Source organism: Girardinichthys multiradiatus, chromosome 8, assembly GCF_021462225.1.
Source record: "Girardinichthys multiradiatus isolate DD_20200921_A chromosome 8, DD_fGirMul_XY1, whole genome shotgun sequence".
Classification (NCBI taxonomy): Eukaryota; Metazoa; Chordata; class Actinopteri; order Cyprinodontiformes; family Goodeidae; genus Girardinichthys; species Girardinichthys multiradiatus.
This window is the reverse complement of record NC_061801.1, coordinates 36553398-36571484: the sequence shown is the minus strand read 5'-3', so window position 1 is coordinate 36571484 and position 18087 is coordinate 36553398. Positions and strand designations below refer to the sequence as shown.

Here is an 18087-nt window from a genome sequence, read left to right as displayed (position 1 = left end):
GCCAAGATTGTGTCCACAAACAAGGAATTTGACTTCAGTTTCACACACACTTACACTTATTTAATGTCTGTTTAATACAGACATTAAATATAAATAAATAAATAAAAAAAGGAACAAATATGTACAAATGTGAATGTACGTCCATGTTTTGAAGACGGGTTGGAACAGTGCAAATATCCCTATTCTTGTTTCACAGCCGAGTAGCTGACTACACAGGCTGTAAGGTGTTTATTGTGTTCATCAGAGAGACAACCTGGGGGAAGATCAGGTGGCGGCTGGTTTTTACAAATAGTGCTCTGTAGCTCCGACCTGAAGGTAAAGGTCTAAAGTTTGTGTCCAGGATGTGTGGGGTCTGCAGAGATTTTAGCTGCCCTTTTCCTGACCCTAGACCTGTAAAAGTCTTGGATGGAAGGAAAGGTCAGCCATGATGATCCCCCTATGCAGAATTATCATGGTCCCGGATCAGACAGGTCCGCTGAGGTGATGAATAAATGGATAGACTGATTTAATAAATGGCTGGATGAATGGTGAGATTCACTGATTGGATGGGTGGATGGATGGACGAAGAGACGGACGTTACTGCCTCTAAATTTTCTCCATTAAAACATTTTAATAACTAATTAGTTAACCTGATTTATTACCTTGTTTAATTGTTTCCCTAATTTGGTAAAGAAAGAAAGAAAGAAAATGGTGCCTTGTGTCTCCAAGCTCTGAATTCTGTACTTTTTACTTGTATTTTCCCTGCAGACGGATACAGATGTAGTAGTACTTATCACTGGAGTGCTGGTGCTGATCACCCTGCTTCCCATGATCCCTCAAGCCGGGAAGCAACACCTGTGGGAGTATTTTGATATCTTCGGCCGTCTGGCATCGTGGAACCTCAAGAATCCAGGTTGGACAGACTGCCGTTGACGTTTTCTTTGCTCTCTGGGTTTGCTTCATCCAGCTAACATTCCTGATTATTTTCCTCCCATCCAGGCCATGTTTCCGAGGTTTACCTGATCCACCTGCACGCCAGCGTCTACTCCCTCTTCCACAGGCTCTATGGGATGTATCCATGTAACTTCGTGTCCTACCTTCGCTCCCATTACAGCATGAAGGAGAACATGGAAACCTTTGAGGAGGTGGTGAAGGTGAGACCATGACTGATGCTGCTGCTACTTGTGTAAAATTGTGGAAAACCTTCTAATAACTTTTTATGAAACCTTCAGCCAATGCTTGAACATGTTCGCATACATCCTGAGCTGGTGACGGGAACCAAGGACCATGAGCTCGACCCGACTAGGTAAACACATCCTGTTCTCCCTGAAAATATTCTCTTTTAGTATTTTTCATTTTTTCTTTTACTGATGATACTCTGCTGTCTTACCAGGTGGAGAAAGTATGAAATCCATGATATCGTCATTGAATGTGCCAAAGTGTCCCTAGACCCAAAGGAGGCGTCCTGTGAGGAGGGCTACGCCACCATGCCTGAGAACTTCTACCCCCAAACCCACCTGCGGCCCCAAGACTCTACTTCAAGCCCCTACACAGACCTGCACAGCAGCTATGGTGAGAAAACTCCACATACGACACTGCAAGCAGTGATGGATGTTTTTACATCTTTCTACATTTTCCTGCTGAATTTTGCTCATGCATGTATCCTCCCAGACTTGTATTTATTTCCCAGTCCAGAATTAAGATATACAGTTTCTCTTAAAGCTTCAGTGGACCTGTCTGTGAAACTCCTGAAGTTTGCAGGTGTTGAGTGGTTAGGGATCAAAAAGGAAAATATATTTTCTTACCCAGGAAACTTTATGCTCACAAACAACACCCACTGTTGTCTCGATAGTCTGGCTGCTGACTCTCATCCCTGTGCAACAAACTGTTCGGCTCTTCTTCACTTAATAAACTTACATTTAAGATGGAGCTGCGGATGGCCGCCTCGGTACTAGGCTCACTCATACTTAGTGTTTTGAGTTTTTTTTTCTGTATTTTATACTTTGTCTGTACACTGTGAGCTCTTGAAAGCAAGGTTCCTTGTTTGTGCACACAATCCTGGCCAATACAGCTGGTTCTGATTCTAAACTTTGAGTTGTTTGTTCCCTTGAGGCTAACATATTGTTTTATAACCATGGGGCAAAAAGGGCAAAAAGATTGTTTTTGGTGGATGAGGAGAAATATGTCCTTGTCACCTGTGTAATTTCATGCATCTCGACCCACTTTTCCTGTGTGGAGTTTGAGGAAAGTAATAGTGCTCACTCCAAACGTTTCTGTGTTGCCAATAAGTGTCCACACACCCATTCCTTTTTTTTCAAGTATTGTGTTTTTTTTCTGTTACCTACAATAGACAGTCAGGCTCATTGGTCATATGCAGGTAGCAGCTTTCTGTTTTAGAGGGTGGTGGTTCCAAAAGCTGCAAAATTACAAATCTGCTTTTAAAGACAATAGAGAAGCCTTTTATAATTTTTTTAAGTTATGCTTTCATTGTTTATGGGTTTAAAATAGGATTTTGCTCTTTAAATGACAAGGGTGATTTCAATAAAGCATAATAACTTTGGAAGACCATCAAAAAGCCTGATGATCTATTGATGAAGAAAGTGCGGCTGCTTGGAAGGAAAATCTAAGAATTAGGGGCCAATTCCTGTATGTATAAAATCAACATAGTGAAGTCTTCTGAAGTTTCTTTCATCTGAGATTATAGTAGGTGTTGATCACGAAGCCTGGTCAATTTAAGGGATTAGAAACAAGAAGCTGTTGACACTGACCTGCGTTAACTGCGTTTATGTCTAGATTGACCATACTGTTCTTTCTTAACAGGAAGCTCTTCTTCGACCCCGTTCTCGACCCCGCGGCAGCCACTCCCCCCGCCCCTGTCCTTGCCACCCCTCTCAGGGACACAGTCCTCCTCGTCCTACCGCAGCCCACAGACCTCCAGACGGCAGGTGAGATCATCCCTAATGGGATTTCACAACGACCCTTAAAGGTACTAGTCAAAATAAAAGTCAAAGTGGATTCCACATCACTTATGGACCTCAACTAGCAATATAAACAAGATTGGGCTTCGAACGTAATGCTTAAAGATACAGAGTACAATAAAATAAGAGAATAAGAGAAATTTGAACCTACTTTTGTAATAATCTAACCTACTTCTTCAGTAGGTTAGATTATTACAAAAGTAGGTTCAAATTTCCTAATGGTGAAAAAGGAATTAGGTTTGAAATTCATAGTAGAGCTCATAGATACTGTTTAAAATACACTGTTGTTTATTTAATCCATCACAAAACTAGGTTTCCAATCACTAATGGACCTCGTTACGGGAAAAAAAAGGGGAAATGTTGTCCTTTTTAAAATAAAACACACAGGTACTCTTTTAAATAATAGTCTAACCCTTTAATGAGTTACATTCTTACAACTCTAGGTTCTAAATGGAGCTAAACCAGCCTTAAAAAAGGCTTGCCTTTCAAAATAAAGCTCATAGATCTGCTCTTTCATATGTTAGAGGATTATAAAAGTTGGTTTCAAATTACTAACAGGTATAAACCAGTAATGGAAAAAAGTTTGACTTCCAAAATGAAGCTAAGCGAGACCCTTCAAAATAAAATTCTCACTCTTTTATGGGTTATATTATTACAAAAGTAATTATTATTGGAGTCAAACCAGGGGCCCGTTTCTGTCTGTGCAGAACTCAAACAGTGAACTGAACTCTTCCTGTGGGGGAAAGGACCCTCTGTGGAGTCCCTCCTCGCTGTGCGGCATGGCCACGCCCCCTTCCTCAAGGGGCATGTCGCCCAACCTGGAGCTCTCCCACAGTGCCTCACACCTTACCAGCCGCTTCCACTGCACATCAGGTACAGGCTAAATATATGGAGGCCACGTTACTGCGCTCATTGATTTTAATCTTGTAACTCTGTTCCTCGCTGTGTTTTGTTTACTGTGAATTGTTTCGTCTTGAGTAGGAGGAAAAGGAACGCCTGCCTCCAGCACTCCAGCCACCTCATCCCCACCTCCCACTATGTCAGATGACTTCCCTGTAATCTCCTTACCAGCCAACACGGTCCAGTCCAGTCCTCCGAGAAAAGTATGATAACTGCAGTCTGTTTTATAAAGGGGTCTGTGGAACAGAAATGCAGTCATGACCAAAGGTTTTGACAGGGATACAAGTATTTTGTGGCTTTAAAATGTTTAGCTCTTTTGTACATGTTACATGGTTTTCTGAAGAATATGGATAATGTGTTTGAAAAGCTCTACACTGACAACAAGATACTACTCCACAACCTGAGCTAAATGTTTTGTTATAAAACCCATTAAATGTATTATACACCAGAAACACAGTTAATCAGAACTCAGTGTTTTACAATTCAGCCAAAACATTTGGTCCTTGACTCTATAAGTTGCTGTCTATAATTATTGGTGTAGAAATAAAGGTAATAAAAGTGTTATTGTTCTACTAAAAGGAAGTCATAAAAATTGAACATGTTTTAGGATCGTCGACAAGGAGAAACCAGCAAGCCTGGACTGGTGAGACAGGAGCAAGTCAGAGAGACGGAGAAGTGTGGAGATGCAGCGACACACAGAGGTGAAACTCTTTATAGGTTCTCACTGGTGGTTCAGATCCCAGATCCATCAAAAATAAATGAAACAAGGGTAACAAATCCAACCCGGTCAGGGTACCGAGAAGCATGTAGAACCCCATACGAACTGAGCACTGCCAACCTGTCTGTTTGGCCAAACTTCTGTAGATATCAGGAGTTTTTATTTGAGATCTCATCTATGTTGGTAAAATGAACCATAAGATTCCTGTTGTGTTTTCTGGAGGCGTTTTCTTGAAACCTCTGTTTGTTCCTCATCAGACGCAGGAAGTGCAGCGAATGTCTCCATGACACTGACGGAGCTGTCGGTTTTCCTGAAGAAGCAGGAGCTGGACCTTCAGCTGAGAACGGAGAAGGAAAGAGAAGAAGGTGAGTTTTCAGTTGAAATGTTGCAAAAAATGATGCGACCATGACAAATTATTTCTGTCATAAATTTTAAAGTAAAGCAAAAATGTTATTTTAGATTTCCAGCCTTCCTGAATTCACGTGATTAATTTGAATGAAAGCTTAACTGTCCTTTATTGTTATGCTTTACATTTTCTTGCTGTTTTTACATATATCCTCTATCTAAAACCATAGTTTGGAGAAAGGTTAACAAAACATCTCCATATATCTGGATGAAGAATACAGAAAACACCCAGGCCTGACTAAAATCTTCCAAAGCATTAGTGTGAAATAAATAACTGAAATTAAATGGACTTTTCTATAGTAAGGTAATTAGTTTTAAAGTAAAGAAGAAAAGCAGGTTTTTAATCTGTAGGATCTCCGTATTTCTGGTATGCTTCTCAGTATTACTGCAAATAAAGACATTTAGGGAGTTAAGAGCGACTCTGAGGAACTATTTAAAGATTTTTCTAAATGAGGCTGTTTAAACAGAAAAAAAAACCTTCGTCTCTCCGCCCAGGATTGCTCTTATTTGTGTCCATAATCATAAGCCTCTTCATGTGTTTCTGCTGCAGCTGCCATCACAGAGGAACTGATGAAAATCACTGAAGATAAGCAGGATTTCCCAGGGCTCAGGGGCTATGACTCTCCTTTCTTTGATACCACCGAGACCCTGACAGGCCGCCAGACACAAAACCAGATGCCCTCCACCAACGCCCACCCAGGAGGACCCGTCAGAGAAGCCCGTTACGCTGCATCGACACCGGACAGAGCTGAAAACACCGCAAGCAGTAGCAGCGGCGTTGGTAGTGAAAGAGTAGCAGCAGCAGGTGTGGAAAGCCGGAGCTCCACCATCGAGCAGTCCTGGTCCTTTCAGTCCGGTTTCACCCCTATCGATCACCACCTGCACAGGAGCCTCTCGGCCCCCGACGATGAGATACCCAAGTTCGAGATGTTCTCGCCAAGCCCATGCACTAAGACAGTGGCACCAGTCCCCTACGAGTCGTTGTTTGCCCTGGCCCTGCCAAGGGCTGCCTCGCTGTTTGTGGGCCAAAAAACATCCGAGGCAGTCCAAAAGGCAGCAGTGGAGAGGCTGCTGCAGCAGGAGGAGGGTCTGGAGGACGGGGACGAGGAAGGGGTGGTGTCAGCTTCACCACTGGAGGTGCTGGATCGCCTTGTTCAGCAGGGGAGTGATGCCCATGATAAAGTTCTCAAGAGGTGAGACACTTCACATTGACACAGCTGAGGATTTTCATCTTTAGTGCATCATTGCAAACTAATATAAAGAATCAATGTTAGTTTTATGATGCAGATGAACAGCTTGTTTTTATTTGTTAAAAGCTGTAGTGTCCAGTTCCTGTGCAGTAGGTGTTAATCTGAAACAGGTTCTTTGCTTAAACAGAACTGGTTTGACCTTCCATAGCCAGTTATCACAGAACCAGAATAAATTTTATTTTCAAGATTTTCAGTCCAGTCTTTTTTTTTTTTTGTCTGTCCTGTTCTGGCAGCTTAGGCAACGGTATGTTGGGTCTGGTTGCCTTTTAGTGTCGGTTACAGATTTGCTCTACAAAAAAAGCAAGAATTTGATATTCCTCATGTTGCACAATTGCTATCAAGCCTGGGAACAGTGCTCGAGGTCACAAACATGGACATAAACGGTCGCATTGTGCATCGGATACTGACCAGGGTGCAGAAGGCCCCGAAGGATCCCAATGCTTGTTTCACAAAGATGGAAAGGAGATATTTGTCCTTTTGAACAATGGCTTCCAGGCTCGGGAAAAGCCCTTCTGAGATTGCAAAAGTGGACCAAAACAGCTGTAGTGTGGGGAAGATCCAGAGACAGAGCATATGCTGCGGGTCGGTCAAAGCCCAAACCCAGTAGGCCCCAAAAGCCAATCCCACAGCGACTTTGCTCCGCAAAAGGTGGAAAAAGAGACTTTGCTCCCTTTTTAAAATTGCCAGTAAGCCTGGGACCAGCATTCTAATGTCACAGACATGGACAAAACGGTTACAGTGCCGGCCCTAAAGAAGACCCAACAGGACCCAAGGCCAGTCCTGAACCCCCTGTAAAAGATCCAAAATCCTGAGGTTATACAAGTAGATTGACAGCGCCCCCACACTCCAGGTCAAAGAACCAGGCAACCCAATAAGGCTCTGTCCGCATCCTCAACCTACCCACTTCAAAATCATCACCCCATGAAGATCATACCCCCTCTGGACACAATAGCTCCATGACAGCCAACCATCCTGCCAAGCCAGGCCACCTCACCCATGCCACCATTCGAGGTTGACAGAGCCAGGAGACACCCATGTACTTCCCCTGAAAGCCCAAAGAACCTGTCACAATGAACCTACCCCCCACCCTTCACTAAACCCCCCAAACATCCCTGAGCAAGAAGCGAACCCCGACTGTTAAAGCTGCGAAACACCCGGGGCAACTCTGCCCAACCACCGGAGCAAATCCACCACAGGGCCACTATCCCAGTAAGAACAAAGGGCAGAAGGTCCTCCCAAGCCGATTCAACACAGCCACTCTGCCTCCAAGTCCCAAGTATCATCCCTGGACCCAACTCCACAACCACATGCAGTACACCACCCTGCATGGGGGACCAGCACAGTGACCAGTGTGATGCAGCAGCACAACCAGTCCTCCAGGGAAGGAAAATAGTGATAGAGAATAATAGAGAAGATAAAATACATCCAAGACTTTTGCACAGTACCTTTATTTTATTTTAAACAGTCCCTCTGCTGCTTCAAAATCAATAACTGCTGTGTGTGTTTTATTTATTCTAGACGTAGTGAATGTAAACTGAAAAAAAGGGATTCAATCAAACTCTAAACTTGTTTTGGTTTTGTCCTCCTTTTACAGATTACCTTTGCCAAGTAAGTCAGCTGACTGGACACACTTTGGAGGTAAGGCACTGCAACATCTCAGAGATCTTCAACGGATCATTGTTCAAAAGGATCAAATAGATCCAAATATAAAGGGAATAATCAGTTTAGCAGAACCAGCACAGTTCTTCACAGCTTTCTGCCTCAAGCTAAGAAGTACTACACTGGTTCTGATGCTGTGGTTCTGTTTGCCTGATGGCAGCAGTTTGAAAGTTCCTGTGCTGGCTCTTGAACACATCCTGGACAGAGGGTAGAGACTCTCCAGCAGCCCTTGGAGCTCCCCTCACTATCCCCTGCAGGGCCTTGTGTGACGTATTGAGAATGAAGCGGCACATTTTTATGCACTAAACCACTGCTCTGTTGGATGTTGTGAGGATGTGTAGTCACTCCTGCTTTCATGATCCAGGTGGCATTCTTGGACCTGGTGAGGCCAGCTGACATCTGCGCTGAATGGAAAGGACCATCCTCACCTTAGGCCGAAAGTGGATCAAAAACCTCAAATTAAGATTATTTTCATCATTTTTGTTACAAGTTTCAATATGCATTTGATTAATCTGTAAAAAAGTCCATCTGTCAATTAGAATACCACATATGACAGCCTATTAACGACTGTATCTATGTACTGTACAGTATATGCCCCCAGTACTTGGTCAGGGCTCCTTTTACATGAATTACTGCATCACTGCAGCTTGGCATGGAGGAGATCAGCCTGTGGCTCTGCTGAGGTATTCAGGAAGCCCAGGTTGCTGCTTTGGATTGATGGCTCTAGTGTCTTTCATCTCCCTCTTGACAATACTCCATAGATTTCTATTGGGTTCCGGTCACACCAGATACGGATATGCCACAGAATATGGTACATGAAGCAGGTATTGGTGCTTTTGGCAATCTGGGCATGTTGTAAGCACAGGGAAGGTAGACAGCTGCTTGCATATCTTTTTTTCTTCCACACTTTTTCCTTCCACTCAACTTTCCAATTAATATGGCTGAATATGAAAACGACATTGTTTCTAAATGTAAATTCATACTGTTTGTTTAAAGCTAAATGCTCTTTAAACGCTCGATAACGATGCCAGTTAAACCCCAGAGAGGTGTGGAGGGTGATCAGTAGAGTTTGATTTCTCAAGAAAAGAAACTTTTATCTGACGATGATAATGAGCAACGCTGACGCTAAAAACTCCTAATGCATTGCGGTTGCATTATTGACATTGTTGGATAGTTTACTCCTACTGGAGGCAATGAAGGAAAGAAAAAGAAAGAGAAGATAGATGATTTGCAAGACGTTTCATAGCTGCAGAGGTGTGAGTTACCTTCACTGATCGAAAAAAAATCAGGACTTTTCTGAGCCGAACCCTCAGCCTTTAGCTCAAGTGATTCGCTTTGCCTCTTAATGCACAACTCAAAGGTTTTTTTATGGTCTGAATTTAGAGAATTATAAGAGGAGGACCAGTGATTTGTCACATGCTCTGAGACATGAGCAGTAATGTCACCAAGGTGGACAGGGAGGTTTTCTTTCAGCTGAGGTTTATCAAAACAAAGATCCCACAGTCCAAATGAATCCCTCTACCTCCGAAATGGAAGAAAAAAAACACTTAGAGATTCATTTGCATCTCTTGTTTAGATGCCAGGCCACAAGAATCTCATTTTCTCCTGCTGCAGCCCAGAACAAAATAAAAAGAGAGACTGAAACTCTCTGCCCGTGTGTAATTAGTCCTCTGGAATTTAATAACCATCCCTGGTTTTCCTGGTGGAAGTCATGTCATTTCTACCGAACCTAAACGGGTGTGCTCTCTTCGCTGTAGGTCTGCAGGTGAGGAGCTGTTTCAGCCTTGTAATCGTATTCTTACCCACTTAATGTTTTCAACAGTTTGTCACTATAAAACAAACTTTACTGTATTTTATTTGGATTTTATTTGTAAAATAGTATTTGAGGGGGTGAGAATCAAGCTACGTCAGATTGGATGGAGAGCATCTGTGGATATCAGTTTTCAAGTCTTCTTGCAGATTCTCGAACAGGTTTAGATGTGAACTTTGACTAGGCCATTCTAAAACATGAATATACTTAGATCTAAATAATTCCATTATACCTCTGGTTGCATGTTTTGGGTTGTTGTCCTGCTGGAAGGTGAATGTCCGTCAAAGTCTCAAGGCTTCTGCAGGTTTTCTTCAAGAATTGACTCGTATTTAGCCCCATCCAACATCCTGTCAACTCTGACCTGTATCCCTGCTGAAAATCCCCACAGCAAGATAGTGCCACCACTTTTCACCATGAGCATGGTGCGTTCAGGTTGATTGTAGTGTTAGTCTTCCTACCTGCAGAGTTATGCATGCAAGGCAAAAGGTTTGAATGCCATTTGACCAGCAAACCTTCTTCCACATGTCTGCGGCGCCCCATAAATGTCTTGTGGCAAGCTGCAAAATAGCCTTTTGTTTAACTTTCTCCTAATAAGGACCTTTTCTGGGCGCTTCTTAATAAAGGCCAGATTTGTGGACACTTTGTGGAGTGAACTAATAGTTGTCCTGAGGACAGATTCTCCCACCTTAGCTCTGGGTCTCTGCAGCTGTCCTTGATGCTCTCCTTGCATGCCCTGTCAATTTAGGTGGATGTGCATGTTTTGGTAGAATAGCAGTTGTGCCATGGAATGGATGGATGGGACTGACTCACCAACTGACCCGTCATCCGTGACCCCAACAATGTCGAAACAAAAACAGGACCACCTTTTCTATCAGAAATCCAACAAAAAGGGACACCCTCTTTGTAGGGTTCTGTAATCCGGTTGATATGGAAGGAGAGAAGGTGCTCAGCATGAGAAAACATCACCAGCAGAGGAAGAAAATGTAACAAAGTGTCTAAAATTAAGCAGACCAGACTTAAAAATAAACAGGTAGATAAAAAATGTAGAAGATAGTTCTTTAATGTTTTGGCCAGCGAAGCTCCTGTCTTCCACCTAAACCCTTTCAGCCTCCTGATCCTGGTCTTATGCCTGCTGTCCTCTTCTTTAAATAACAACAAATGTGCTTCGTACTTTTTCTCAGGCTCGGCTCCTATGGAGGAGCTCCAGACGCTGCGCAGCCAGCTGCTCCTGCAGCACAACCAGCTGCTGTACGAGCGCTACAAGAGGGAGCAGCACGCCATCCGTAACCGACGCCTCCTCCGACGTATCATCAACGCCACCGCGCTGGAGGAGCAGAACAACGCCATGGCAAGTTTCACCATAGTGGCAACTAACGTCATTTTTTTCCTTACTTTTTACCTGCTTCCCTACAAACAAGAAACCTAACCTAAAAAGTAAAACATAGGAATAACCGCTATTTGTTCATCAGGATGATCAATAATAACTCTTTCTGATGCATTTAGAGCTGCAGCTCGTGTGTCTATGTCCAGTCCTGGAGAGCTACCATCCTGCAGCTTTTAGATGCAACCTTTATCAACAAACCTGAATCAAATGTCCTTCAGCTCTGCAGAGGTCTGGTAACAAGCTAATTATTTGGTTCAGGTGTTTCGGAGAAGGGATGCATCTAAACGTTGGAGGTCTGTATCTCTGGAGGACTGGACTTGGGCACTCCTGGCCTAAATGTTGTGTCCTTCCTCCCTTGTTCTGTCCTTGCTCCTTCTCTTATGTCTTTCCTTCCTTCTTTCCTTCCTTGTTTCAATCCTTTATTATTCCTCTGTCCCTCTCTTTCTTTCTTTCTTTCTTTCAGTCTTTCTTTCTTTCAGTCTTTCTTCCTTCCTTCCTTCCTTCTGCCATTCCTTTTTATTCATGTGTTCTTTCTTTCTCCTGTCCTTCCTTGCTTCCCTTTTTCTTACCTCAGTACCTTTTTGTGTCCTTTGTTTTTTATTTCACATTGTCCTTCCATCCTCCTTTGGATCCTTGTTTTTTCTTCTTCGTGTCCTTACTTTGTCCCCTGTGTCCGTCCATCCTTGCTGTCCTACTTTCTTATGTCTTTCCTATGTTCTTCCCTTGCATCCTTCTTTCTTTTCTTAGGTTGTGCGTTCCAACCTTATGTCCTTCCTTTTTACTTTACTTCCTTCTAGTTTCTGTTTTTTACAGGCTCCATGTTTAAAGCCTGAGTGTAGTATATGAGCTGCATGGAGAGCTTTAGTATTTTTTAGTTGTAAATGAACATAAAGGACTGAGTATTCTGGAAAGTTGAGCCTGGAAAACTCTGGAATTTTACATGAAAGCTCTGTAGGTAATCTAGATTGTGCAGCAATCCCAGTTTAATAACTGCTTCTTCATGAGCCACACAGTCTACAGGAATCAATCAGCTGTAGACCATGTTCTGGATATGCCTGTAGCTCTTCAATGAATGTATGACTTTAACTTGTTGTACTGAAAAAATTCACCATTCTGTTATTTTAACTGCTGCATTTGTTCTCTGCTTGGATTTGTGTGCATGCTTTTGGGTCCACCTGTGCAGAAGGATCAGCTGAACCTGCAGAGCGTGGACATCACGTCTCTGAGGGACAGCCTGCAGGTGGAGCAGCAGCGGTACCGGCAGCTGTGGGAAGACCGCGAGACGGTGGTGACCAGGCTGCACAGTCAGATCCGACAGTTGCAGCAGAACCGGGACGATTACTATACCAAGAACCAGGAGCTTCAGGTGCAAAACACTAGGAGTATTTTAGCACCGACATAATACAAAATAAATGTAGTTTTGCATCACATCCCTTGTTTATGATTTAATCTGAATGGTTTTCACAGAGTAAGTTACAGGAGTGTCAGAAGAGGATGGATGACCTGGAGGCGGCGCTTCAGAGGGCCAACAACAGAGTCTGCCACACAGGGCACCTTCTCAACCAGATGACTGTCAAGGTAAAGTTGCAGAGACACAGTTTGGTCCCATTTCTTTAACTATTCTATGAGAAATCCTGTCAACAACTCAATTGGACAGAGAGAAAGCGGTTTAAGACTCTGTAAAATGGCTTGACGTCCCTGAATGATCTATTTCAACATGCATTGTTGTCTCAGAGCCCAGAACTTGTGCATAAAGGTTTGCTCTTTTTAGAGAGCCGTTAATGTGCCCTCGACCAAATAACTAGTTATGTTTTCATCCTTAAAGTCGACACATTCCTCGTTACAGTTCGGCAGGTTTTATTTGTAGCCTAATTGCTTGTTTGTCCTTCAATCTTATGGCTTGTCTCCTTCGTCCTTCAGCTGAGCAACAGCGAGAGCACCCAGCAGCAGATGAGCTTCCTGAACAAGCAGCTGCTGCTCCTGGGGGAGGCACATAAGCTGTCAATGCAGGAATCCCAGCATGCAGGGACAAGTAACACAAAGGTATGTTGGACACAAGTGTGTTTGTGTGTCAGATGCAGAGAACTGGGATAAAATAAATATTTTACTTTTCTTACAAATCAATTTAACATCACTTCAGGTATATCCAACCAAAGTGCAGTATTTAGTTAAAAGTGCTCAAATATCCTTCATTTATTTTAGATATGTTTTTAAAGTAATTATAGATACAGATTTTAGGTTTCATTTGTTTTCCCAATGTCTTAAACTTCATACAAAATACAGGTTGCCTGTAGGTTTGGCCAAGTAACTTGTCGGTTCTGGGAAAGCTGCCTGTAAGTCCAGAATGTAACCTGTAGCTTTTGGAATAGTAATCTGTATGCCTGTGAACCTGGGATAATGACTTAGAAGTCCTAGAATGTAGCCTTTTTAAGTTCCAGGGAATGTAGCCTGTAAGTTTTAATAAGCAGCTTTTACGTTCTGGAAAGTAGACTGAAAATCAGTAAAGTAACCTGCCAGTTCTAGATTATAACTTGTAGCCACCTGGAATATAACTTGTAAGTCCCCTGGCTGTTGGCTGTAAGATTGGAAAAATGGCTTGCACATTTTAAAACGTACTTGACTTGGAAGGTTCAGAGGAAGTAACTATTTGTGTGAAATAGGCAGTAGATTCCAAAACCTGCATGTTCTGCAATGGTAACCAATACATTCTGGAACTGTAATCTGTAAGGTTCTGAAATGTTTGTGAAAACTGCTTGTGAATTCCAGAATGTAGCCTGTAAGTTGAAGCGAATCTGGAATGTGTTCTGTAAATTTAGTAAATTTTGGTATGTATCTTGTTCGTTCCGGGAATCTAGACGGTACGTTTGGAAAAAAGTTACCTGTAAGCTCCGGTAAAGTTCTGGGAGAGTAGCTTGTTAATTCTGGAAAATCCTGACAAGTAACCTGTTGGATTTTAGGTTTGCATGAGCTACTAAACATTTATAGATGAGAAAATAAACATGTAGCCTCCAGTTTAATTAATACAGTGAAGCTCACCTTTAAAGCTGCGTTCCATGTAGGAGGAAACTCCTGATTGTGACTTTGCTTCTTTTCTGATTTCTGGTTAGTTTCACGTTATTTTTGGGATATGAGATTTTGGTATAATCATCCCATTTATGGTAAAGTAAAAGATATGAACTTATGCATCCTTGACTAAGGATCTCCTGACTGCTCGGCCATGATTTCAGCTTTCAAAAAGCTTTTTTTCTTCATAATCTTCTGAACCATCATTGTGGACATTTTACGTGGTTCCTGTGGACTTCCTTTCAAACCAAACCCTTTTCTGTGTCTCTTTAGAGGACACTAGTCTGACCACAGAAACACTCGAAGACACATCCAGTTAAAAAATCTATTTAATATTTACAGAAGCAGCACATTCAAAGCCGATTTACTTCATGTCTTGGTTTTTGCTGTGGCGTTCTTCACCTCCCAGGAGAACCAGATGCTGCAGATCGCCCACATGAAAGAAATGGACACACTGAGGCAGAGTCTGCTGGCTCAGGGGCAGAAACTGGAGGCGGCGCAGCAGAGAGTGGCCGAGCTGGAGACCCACCTGTCCAAGAAGGAGCACCTCATCGCGGAGCAGAAGAAGTTCCTGGAGGATGTGAAATGCCAAGCGAAGTGAGCATTAGTCTGCCAGGATCCTGAGTTCTTTCTACAAGACACTTTTATATGTGTTGTAATTAAAGGAACCTTTTAATGTGATGTAAATCAAAGGGACATCATATTTTAAAATTCTCCTGAGCATGTTTGTGCTGTCAGTCTGCAGCGTTTTTTACACCTTTTCTTTCTACCTTGTCTCTTTCTCGGTTTTTCTCTGCAGGGCGGAGCTGCAGGCTTCAGACAGCAGGTTTCAGGCTCAAAGGAGAATCACTCAGCTGCTGCAGACCGAGCTCCTGCAGCTCTACAGCCGAGTGGAGATGGAGACTCCAGCAGCTCCGTCCAGTGCCACCAGCAGCAGTTCACCACCAGAGGGCAGAGCTAAGACACGTACTCATGCAGACTTCAGGTCAGCCTGGTTTTAATCCTGCGTTTCATCAATAAAACTGTACATTTCTGGTTTAAGTATATCCATGTATCCGTCCATCCATCCATTCGTCCTTCTATCATCTGTTAATCTATCAAGTCATTGGATGGATGCATCCATCCTGCCACCCTTAGTATTCTGTTGCCATGGTGACGGTAAAGTAAAAATTCAGTCTCTCATTATTGGAACATTTATTAAACAGAAATAATTTTAAGCTTAACTGACCTGAAACAGAAAAACATATACGGCAAGTCATTACATCATATACTCTTGTGCTTTGCTAGAACGAGCAGTATAATTAACAGTTAAATACACCATTAGGGATTTCAAACGCCACCTAGAGGTGTCCCACCTTGTGAGCGGTGAGTGAACAGTTTCTTCGGTTGCGGTGAAGTCGTTTACGTTGTCGTTGTGTTTTTGTTTTGCGTGTAGTTAATTAATTGAATCAAGCTCTTCTGATCAGTTTATCTTCATGAAGGCACATTTCTGTTTATGAAACTTTGTTTGAAACATTAAAATTCATGGAAAAAAACCTCAAATGAACTTTTTTTTTCCTTAAACTGAACTTTTCCAAAATGTTTTCACTGAGAGTCCAACTGAACAATGAAAACAAGCAAAATTGAACTATTCCTTAATTCTATTGTATAGATTTAAAAAAAAATCCCAAAGAAGGCATTTAATGGCTTTAAATAAGAAGAGGAGCTGTTGTTTAGTCAAAACTGATCCTTCTGATTTCTGGTTTTGTCCTGCAGTGTCACCGGTGCAGGTGGAGTTCACATCAACGAGGAGCCGAGAATCAGATCACCTCACGATTCCCCTCGGGGGACCAACGGCAGCACTTTATCTCCGGGGCAACCAAAGGCGAGCAGCTCTTCCAAGCCCACAGCCAACTCCATGAACGGAGGCCAGGATCTGACCCCGCCCCGGCTGATGGAGCCGTCCCCATCCTGCCCCCACGCCAACCCGCTTGCCTCCCTGCCGGCCACAGACGCACCGCTTACCGTGGGCTCGTACCCCAGCGCCAAGAGCTTCCTGGGCATGAAGGCGCGCGAGCTGTTCCGCAACAAGAGTGAGAGCCAGTGCGACGATGAACAGCCGCCACCACGCCTCGCCGGCCTCGCCCACAGCTTGAAAACTGAGCTGTGTGTGGAGCCGAGTTTACCCCACGCCGCTCCCGTCACTGTGCACGTCAAGGAGCTGCCGTCTGAGCCCAGACTGCGACCCCCCGGCCAGGGTAGCCCCCGCAGGAAGCCGGGGCCGGGCGGTGGCAGGGGCCTGGCGGGGTCAGGTCGCCCTCCGCAGCAGCCGCTTAAGATCATGGACTACAGTGAAACGCATCACGAGCACAGTTAAAGACGCAGAACTGAGCTGGGGCGGAGGACAGACTGAGAGACTAAAACCGAACCATGGAGAAAAGCTACACATCAGCAGAAGAGTCAAATGTCTGCAACCTTCTGGCATTCAGTGTTATTTGTCCTCTGAGTGGACAACAGGATTTCTCTGCTTCACTTTTCCTTGTTTCTTTTCAATAAAAAAAGCATTCCCGTAAAAAATCTGTAAAACATGCAGAACATTTGTGTAGTAAAATGCTGAAATACAACCAGGAAAAGCTTAGTTACCGGGAATAACTTAAGGAATTCTTAAATTTCCTTGAAGAAAGCTCAGGTTGGATTTATCATTTTAAAAAAAAATAATGAAGTAACTAAAAAATCTGAAATGAAATCTGCCTTTTGTTTTTAAAAATCACAGTTCCTGATCCGACTCTCCGGAGGAAACTGGTCTCTCATTTCAGAGATCGCGATTATCTCCATGACGACAACTTTTGAGCTTCCCTGAGGAGTTCTGTCTGAAGGTTTTCCGAATGTTGACTCTTCTGGCTTTGTCAGACTTGGCTCTGAAGATGTAGGAGTGTTAATGAGCTGATCTGAAACATTTCCATGCTAGCTTTAATTGTCAGGAAGAAAATGTTGCCAAAATATCCTGAGAGCAAGCTGAATGTACAAACCTATATCCCACTTTTCCTGGATTCAGTTGTTTTGTTTTATACTCCCTGGTACACAACATTTCTACATTCTTCCACATATACAATAATGTCAATTCCAAACATCAGGTCCAATGGGTTTCCTGCATTTATTTGAGTTTTAACTGATTATGAAAGTTGCATAAAGCCTGTTGTCCACTGGGATCTCCTGCTGTCATTTCCTTCTGCCTCGCTATCTAAAGCATGTTCAACAATCCTCTTTAAATGCCAACTGTAGAAAGTCCAGGAAACCCCAAACAGAAGGTACAATCAGCACAACCAGGACTCTGAGCAGAGCTGGAGAAATAACCTGGGACAAAACGACAAAAAAAAAGGAAGTTCATAAAGCAGTGGCTTGTGTTTAACTGTGAACAATAAAGATCGTCTTCAATGTTTTGCACTACAATTTAATGTTTCTTGTTTTCCATCAGCTCTAACATTTGCAAATATGCTATCGGGTGTAAAGGTGCACTAGAATGAAGGTTCACTGCATGCCTTGGTTCAAAGGTCACAGTTTGGCTTGTTTTTGGTGCGCTTTGATCAAGAGAAACAAATATTTTACTTTATTCAGTAGTGAACAATTAATTTGACAAATTTCTGAAAATACTTTCATCTTTTAAAACTTCAAATTGTTGCCAGTAAAGAACAGCCTGGAGAGCTGGTTTGATTCTTTTTAATTAATTAAGGATAATGAGACTCAGCCTGGATAAATTACACAACAATAAAACCACCTGAGAACGATCGAGTTTGTTTTTTAGGAATTCTAGAATAAGATGGCGCTGATATTTGAGAATAAAAACATGTTTACATCACTTTGAAGCTCTTAATACATAGACTATCCAGTGTACGAGTTGTCCCTGAATGCATCTTAAAAGTTGTGCAGCATTTTAGGCCTGGTTGAATTCTATCAGAGGCAGC

At 42.9% G+C, this 18087-nt stretch overlaps 1 protein-coding gene across 2 annotated transcripts in view; it reads left to right on the top strand.

Annotated features, from left to right (window-relative positions):
* tsc1b (TSC complex subunit 1b) overlaps positions 1 to 17575 on the top strand; it is a 30813-nt gene extending 13238 nt beyond the window's left edge. For both annotated transcript variants that reach the window (XM_047372927.1, XM_047372926.1), the window contains 18 exons: positions 748 to 892; positions 979 to 1133; positions 1212 to 1285; positions 1373 to 1551; positions 2800 to 2924; positions 3665 to 3830; positions 3939 to 4060; positions 4465 to 4558; positions 4833 to 4940; positions 5531 to 6173; positions 7825 to 7868; positions 10881 to 11047; positions 12267 to 12449; positions 12551 to 12661; positions 13004 to 13126; positions 14556 to 14743; positions 14946 to 15131; positions 15902 to 17575. In XM_047372927.1, the coding sequence (XP_047228883.1) occupies positions 748 to 892; positions 979 to 1133; positions 1212 to 1285; positions 1373 to 1551; positions 2800 to 2924; positions 3665 to 3830; positions 3939 to 4060; positions 4465 to 4558; positions 4833 to 4940; positions 5531 to 6173; positions 7825 to 7868; positions 10881 to 11047; positions 12267 to 12449; positions 12551 to 12661; positions 13004 to 13126; positions 14556 to 14743; positions 14946 to 15131; positions 15902 to 16502 (3414 nt within the window). In that variant the 3' untranslated portion in view covers positions 16503 to 17575. The remainder of the gene's footprint in view (positions 1 to 747; positions 893 to 978; positions 1134 to 1211; positions 1286 to 1372; positions 1552 to 2799; positions 2925 to 3664; positions 3831 to 3938; positions 4061 to 4464; positions 4559 to 4832; positions 4941 to 5530; positions 6174 to 7824; positions 7869 to 10880; positions 11048 to 12266; positions 12450 to 12550; positions 12662 to 13003; positions 13127 to 14555; positions 14744 to 14945; positions 15132 to 15901) is intronic.
* Positions 17576 to 18087: the final 512 nt, after the last annotated feature.